This window comes from Conger conger, chromosome 1 (assembly GCF_963514075.1).
Source record: "Conger conger chromosome 1, fConCon1.1, whole genome shotgun sequence".
Taxonomy (NCBI): Eukaryota; Metazoa; Chordata; class Actinopteri; order Anguilliformes; family Congridae; genus Conger; species Conger conger.
In genome coordinates this window covers 96,102,687-96,110,186 of record NC_083760.1, presented here as the reverse complement: position 1 = coordinate 96,110,186, position 7,500 = coordinate 96,102,687, and the positions used below count along the sequence as shown (strand labels likewise).

At 46.4% G+C, this 7,500-nt stretch overlaps 2 protein-coding genes across 2 annotated transcripts in view; one reads left to right on the top strand and one right to left on the bottom strand.

Moving 5' to 3' along the window:
• The window catches only part of LOC133134437 (protein argonaute-4-like), an 18,585-nt gene extending 16,976 nt beyond the window's left edge, over positions 1-1,609 (top strand). Inside the window, exon 18 of the mRNA XM_061250632.1 lies at positions 1-1,609. This exon is cut by the window's left edge and continues 1,791 nt beyond it. The gene's annotated coding sequence lies outside the window, so the exon portion shown is untranslated.
• A 357-nt stretch (positions 1,610-1,966) lies between these two features.
• The window catches only part of LOC133134422 (pumilio homolog 1-like), a 38,551-nt gene continuing 33,017 nt past the window's right edge, over positions 1,967-7,500 (bottom strand). The window contains exons 21-23 of the mRNA XM_061250605.1: positions 6,754-6,875; positions 4,107-4,299; positions 1,967-3,810 (exon numbers count right to left, since the gene is read on the bottom strand). Coding sequence (XP_061106589.1) covers positions 3,679-3,810; positions 4,107-4,299; positions 6,754-6,875 — 447 coding nt within the window. The 3' untranslated portion in view covers positions 1,967-3,678. The remainder of the gene's footprint in view (positions 3,811-4,106; positions 4,300-6,753; positions 6,876-7,500) is intronic.

Sequence of the window (7,500 nt, the reverse complement as noted above, 5' to 3'; positions counted from 1 at the left end):
CTGGCTCCACAGCGCAAACGCTTACAGTGCACTGGCTAACTATGCTAATGCTCACCTGGGTCCACAGCGCAAAAGCTTACAATGCACTGGCTAACTGCTAATGCTAACCTGGGTCCACAGCGCAAAGCTTGCTTTCTGGTGCAAGTTCACTTCAAACAGGGAGAAAAATAATGCATACAGCAAAACACCGATTGGTGAAAATGAACCGGCCTCGTGGTTCTGCCCCTTGTGGGGTTCATGAAGCATCACTGCATCATCGTCGTGGTTTAGAGCATGTGCATTTCATCGTAAAACATGTAAATTAAGAGCTTAATATAACAAGAAAAATGTTTGGACTTGTCTTACCTGTCTTTAGAGTAGGTTATAATTGTCATTGTTCAATTAATCAGACTGAAGGCAGCCAAGGGCAGATCTGTGATGTCATACATGAGATAAGCTGGGGTATGTGGGATTTGTGATGTCACAAAGGTATTATGTAATATAAAAGAGAAGATGAGGTGAAGAGGGCTTTTGTGATGTCATGGAGGATGTGGCTATGGATCAGGTGTGCAGTGGGGTGTGACCGTGCTCTATCGCCTTATTGGATACAATACGGTCACATGATTGTGCACTGTGACAAATGTGCCTATTCACGTAGGACCAGCCTGCTGGCTAAATTATTTATTATAGCTGTGGTAGCAGTTGTACACAGCATGTGCAATCAAATCTCCACTGCATATTCAAAGCAATTTGTTATCGTTGACATTAGATAAAGCTATTGTTTAATGTGGCTTGATGATATGGCCGACGATATGGCAAGCTGCCTGTATTTGGGTACCTAACTTGCTTACATTAACTATCAAGATCACAACTGCTAGTTAGTTACCTCTCTTTACGTTTCCCAGGCTATTGTCCTAACTGACATTCTCGCAACCATCTAATTGTATGTATCCCATGTACTCAAATCTTTAGACAATGTTTAATCCCACGTTTACAGAGAATGAACCATATTGAACATGTCTTAATCACTTCGAAGTGTATCCACCCACCTACGTATGTGTAACTATACACACAAGCAAAGCAGAAGATCACTGTTCACAGTACACAATCTTGTGATGTGCTGTAGCTCCAATAAGGGCTTGATACAGCACAATCACCCCCGACCTGATAGAACAGTGGCTTCCTGCCGGTGAAATCGGAGGCTTAAATTCACTTTGCTTGCATGCGTGTCTCGTAAAACAGTTGGACACAAACAAGGAAGTAATTGAAAGGGGAGAAGAATGTGAATGTGTATGAGCCCTGTTTAGGATTGCAATACTGTCGTCTTTTAATGATGTATTTTTAAAACCCCACGTTGTTAAACTGAGAAAAAAAAAAAAAAAACGAGGTATTTTTTTTAATCTTGGGGAAAGGCCACCAGGGGGCGGTGAGGTTCCCCCTGGCCCTGGAGCGCCCCCTCCTGGTGGGACACCAGCCGTCTGCAGATCGGCTTTTATAAAAAGGATCTGAGACACGAGCGCTTTTTTTGCAGTACAGTGTAATGTTTGTATCTGTTGCTATAACGGTCAGCAGCGTTCAGTCTTCAGCTGTGTTACTGTCCTGGGGCGGTCCTGGGGCGGTCCTGGGACGTCCTGTGTGTGTGTGTGTGTGTGTGGGGGGGGGGGGGGGGGGGTTGGGCATAGTAACTGTGCTGCACTGTTATGTGGCTTTTAAGTTGATTTTTTTCGCCTGCAGGGAATATTTGTGTTCATGTGTAACAATAAAATGCTACTTTGTGCCCATTACATTACTTGATGCATTTCTTTAACACTGGCGATTATACGCATACAGACTCCGCATGTGTACGCACACGCACACGCACACGCACACGCACACGCACACGCAGTTCGGACATCACAGCTTTGAAATGGCCCACATCCTTCAATGTGCATGGTGTTGAAAAAATATGTAAAAAAATAAATAAATAAATAAAACTTTCGACACCAGGAAATTTTAGGGTTTTTGTTTCAAAATAAAGATCACACATTTTTTAGACAATCTACAACAAGTTACAAAATATAGTTGCCCAGGCGATAAGCGTACACAGGATTTAGTTTTGACTTTACACAAGGTTACAAGTGAGCTGCAAAAATGTCCATCGGAAATATTCACAAGGCCTGGAGAACGTACAAAAGCACTGCATTCCCATCCTGCTGTTAAACGAAGAACTGCCAGACATCATCCGTACAAAATCTGACCCCCTTTATGGAAGAGCAGAGGTCAGGGGTCACACCGCAGGAAACGCACAGTTAACCCCAGGCAGTGAAAAAAACATTACATTTAAAAGATCTAAAAAAGTCACTTGTCAAATAGGGGTCATTTTAACAGTAAATGGGCTTTTTTTTTCTTCCGTGGTTTAAGGGGTAGAGACATGTTTTCTGTTCTTTGTACAAGGATAAGAAAAGGCTTCTCAAAACAAAATCTCATATTACAATTTACAACAAATATACGCCGCCCCCCGCAGGCTTACTATACACCCAGATGCACAGGCTTCTCATTTTTTTCCTTTTTTGATTTTCCTTTTTACCAAAAAGCTTTTAGAAGCGATTCCAAGTTTTCCACATTTACAGTACAGGAGGTTTACAAATGTACAATTATACAATCAGTCTGAGAGCACTACTGGAGTACATTATTGATACAGAATCAACATCAAAACCCAGAAAAACTACAAAGGTTTTATACATATATGTATATATAATATATATTATAATATATGCAAAAGTCTACACCAAGTATACACGATCTATTTATCGGAGCAAGACAAAAAAAACCCAAAAAATAAAAAACGTGACGCGAAGCTTCAGTCTCATGCTATATAATGGCACCGCACCCCGGGTTAAAGGACCTCTAGGTTCTGGTCCAGACGAGCTCTAGGTTCTGGTCCAGTGGAGCCAAAGAATTCCCAATGGAAATGAATTTAGAACAGAACTGAGCGGGTCTTTGTCCGTGTTGCAGTAGGAAAGGCTTGATTCTGCGGGAGGGGTTGGGGGGGGGGGGGGGGGGGAGAGAACAGCTCCGCTCCCCAAATCACACAGTTTCCTGGATCTGTATCCGTGGAAACGGCTGGCTGCCACCCGTTCCCGTGGAAACAGCAGTGTTGCCCGTTGCTAACGGCAGTGGGTTAAAGAGAAAGGACCTCCGCAGGCTGCTTTAAGGCCACGCCCCCAAGGCCACATCATTGGAGGAAAGGCAAAGGGGCGGAGCCTGTGGCACAACACACCCAGGCTGGCATCTGGGTGCTGACGGCAGGTGATTGGATGGGGGGTTGGGGAATAAAGGCAGGTGATTGGATGGGGGGTTGGGGAATAAAGGTAGGTGATTGGATAGGGGGTTGGGGAATAAAGGTAGGTGATTGGATGGGGGGTTGGGGAATAAAGGTAGGTGATTGGATGGGGGGTTGGGGAATAAAGGCAGGTGATTGGATAGGGGGTTGGGGAATAAAGGTAGGTGATTGGATGGGGGGTTGGGGAATAAAGGCAGGTGATTGGATAGGGGGTTGGGGAATAAAGGCAGGTGATTGGATGGGGGGTTGGGGAATAAAGGCAGGTGATTGGTTGGGGGGGTTGGGGAATAAAGGCAGGTGATTGGTTGGGGGTTGGGGAATAAAGGCAGGTGATTGGTTGGGGGTTGGGGAATAAAGGCAGGTGATTGGTTGGGAGTTTACAGCATGCCGTTGGGGGGGCCGCACAGGGGCCCCAGGTCGACCCCGTTCTTCATGTAGTACTTCTCCAGCTTGGCCAGGATGTGCTTCCCGTACGTGTACTTCCTCAGAGTGGCAATGTGGGGCCGGATCTACGGTCACATGACACATCACATGACAGGAAGCAGCAAATGCATGCAGAAACCAGAGAGCCACGCACACACACGCACACACACGCTCACACACGCTCACACACGCTCACACACACGCTCACACTCTCACACTCTCACACTCTCACACTCTCACACACTCACACACTCACACACTCACACACTCACACACTCACACACTCACACACTCACACACTCTCACACTCTCACACTCTCACACTCTCACACACTCTCACACACACACACACACACACACACACAAACACACACACACACACCTTGTGCATGATGATCTTGCGCTGCGTGGGCTCAGCGATGTCGATCATCTTCTGCACGACGTAGTTGGCGTACTGGTCCTTCATCATGGCGTACAGGGCGCTGTGGGGCCCGTCGGTCAGACTGCACACCTCGTCTATCAGCAGGGCCCGCTCCGCCCGCGAAGAGTGGGTCACACACTTCTCCACCACGTTACTGAGGGAGACAACACTGTTACACACACACACTTCTCCACCACGTTACTGAGAGAGACAACACTGTTACACACACACTCACACACACACTTCTCCACCACGTTACTGAGAGAGACATCACTGTTACACACACACTCACACACTTCTCCACCACGTTACTGAGAGAGACAACACTGTTACACACACACTCACACACTTCTCCACCACGTTACTGAGAGAGACAACACTGTTACACCCACACTCACACACTTCTCCACCACGTTACTGAGAGAGACAACACTGTTACACACACACACACTTCTCCACCACGTTACTGAGAGAGACAACACTGTTACACACACACACACACACACACACACACCTCTCCACCACGTTACTGAGAGAGACAACACTGTTACACACACACTCTTCTCCACCACGTTACTGAGAGAGACAACACTGTTACACACACACTCACACACACACACTTCTCCACCACGTTACTGAGGGAGACAACACTGTTACACACACACACACACACACACACACACCTCTCCACCACGTTACTGAGAGAGACAACACTGTTACACACACACTCACTTCTCCACCACGTTACTGAGAGAGACAACACTGTTACACACACACTCACTCACTTCTCCACCACGTTACTGAGAGAGACAACACTGTTACACACACACTCACACACTTCTCCACCACGTTACTGAGAGAGACAACACTGTTACACACACACTTCTCCACCACGTTACTGAGGGAGACAACACTGTTACACACACACTCACACACACACACACTTCTCCACCACGTTACTGAGAGAGACAACACTGTTAGACACACACTTCTCCACCACGTTACTGAGGGAGACAACACTGTTACACACACACACACACACACACACACACACACACACACCTCTCCACCACGTTACTGAGAGAGACAACACTGTTACACACACACACTTCTCCACCACGTTACTGAGAGAGACAACACTGTTACACACACACACTTCTCCACCACGTTACTGAGAGAGACAACACTGTTACACACACACTTCTCCACCACGTTACTGAGGGAGACAACACTGTTACACACACACTCACACACACACACTTCTCCACCACGTTACTGAGGGAGACAACACTGTTACACACACACTCACACACACACACACTTCTCCACCACGTTACTGAGAGAGACAACACTGTTACACACACACACTTCTCCACCACGTTACTGAGAGAGACAACACTGTTACACACACACACTTCTCCACCACGTTACTGAGAGAGACAACACTGTTACACACACACACTTCTCCACCACGTTACTGAGGGAGACAACACTGTTACACACACACTCACACACACACACACTTCTCCACCACGTTACTGAGAGAGACAACACTGTTACACACACTCACACACACACTCACACACTTCTCCACCACGTTACTGAGGGAGACAACACTGTTACACACACACTCACACACACACACACACACACACACTCACACACTTCTCCACCACGTTACTGAGAGAGACAACACTGTTACACACACACTTCTCCACCACGTTACTGAGAGAGACAACACTGTTACACACACACTTCTCCACCACGTTACTGAGAGAGACAACACTGTTACACACACACTCACACACACTTCTCCACCACGTTACTGAGGGAGACAACACTGTTACACACACACACACACACACACACACACACACACACACACACACACACACACACACACACCTCTCCACCACGTTACTGAGAGAGACAACACTGTTACACACACACTCACACACACACACTTCTCCACCACGTTACTGAGGGAGACAATACTGTTACACACTCACACACACTTCTCCACCACGTTACTGAGAGAGACAACACTGTTACACACACACACTTCTCCACCACGTTACTGAGGGAGACAACACTGTTACACACACACTCACACACTTCTCCACCACGTTACTGAGAGAGACAACACTGTTACACACACACTCACACACTTCTCCACCACATTACTGAGAGAGACAACACTGTTACACACACACTCACACACACACACTTCTCCACCACGTTACTGAGAGACAACACTGTTACACACACACTCACACACACACTCACACACTTCTCCACCACGTTACTGAGAGAGACATCACTGTTACACACACACACACACTTCTCCACCACGTTACTGAGAGACAACACTGTTACACACACACTCACACACTTCTCCACCACGTTACTGAGAGAGACAACACTGTTACACACACACACTCACACACTTCTCCACCACGTTACTGAGAGAGACAACACTGTTACACACACACTCACACACTTCTCCACCACGTTACGGACAACACTGTTACACACACACACACACACACACACACTTCTCCACCACGGTACTGAGAGAGGCAGACACACCGTGCACAGGTGAGGTTACCTGGCGAATTTGTGCTGGCTGAGTCCCAGCACATTCCCCCGGACGCCAGCCACGATCTTGCTCTTATCCTCCGTGCGGCCGTGCTCCAGGACATGCTGGATTACGTAGTTCCCATACTGATCCTACAACAGAGAGCATTCGGCAAACGGCATTAATTCGGTCAACGTTATCGAGTAACAACAAAAATTATACTGCCATTATGACAGATAACCTGCCGGACAGTCCAGTAAAAAGTGGTCTGTCAAAACGGCCGTCTTGACGAGAGCAAACATTATAACCGGATATTTTTTTCCATTTAAAGAAAATATCGCCCAGCACAACGAGAACAAAAATGTAAACGGACTCGAGTATCCTTCGTTTAAGATGCCGTTTTCAATCAGTTTTTTTAATAGCAATTAGCAATGTGTTTAGCGATCACTATCTGCACTATCAATTTTGTTAGCAAGGGTTTCGTTATATTCTGCGGATGTGCACACTACTAATACTTTTTTCTCAAGATAATAAAACAGGAACTTAAAATCAGCGCAGAATTATTTATTTGGTGCGTAGCCATGGTATAAACGGAATAAAGCGGAATAAACCACTTCAGGGAGGTTTTTGGTCCTGAAGGCGTTTGCATCGCGCGATTCTTCAGTTCACTCCAGTAAGCGGTAATGCCTACAAGTCAGCGCAAAACACATGAGATGATGTCACTAACTAATCGACAATTAAATTATTTGGCAACTAATTTGGTCACCGATTTTAGTC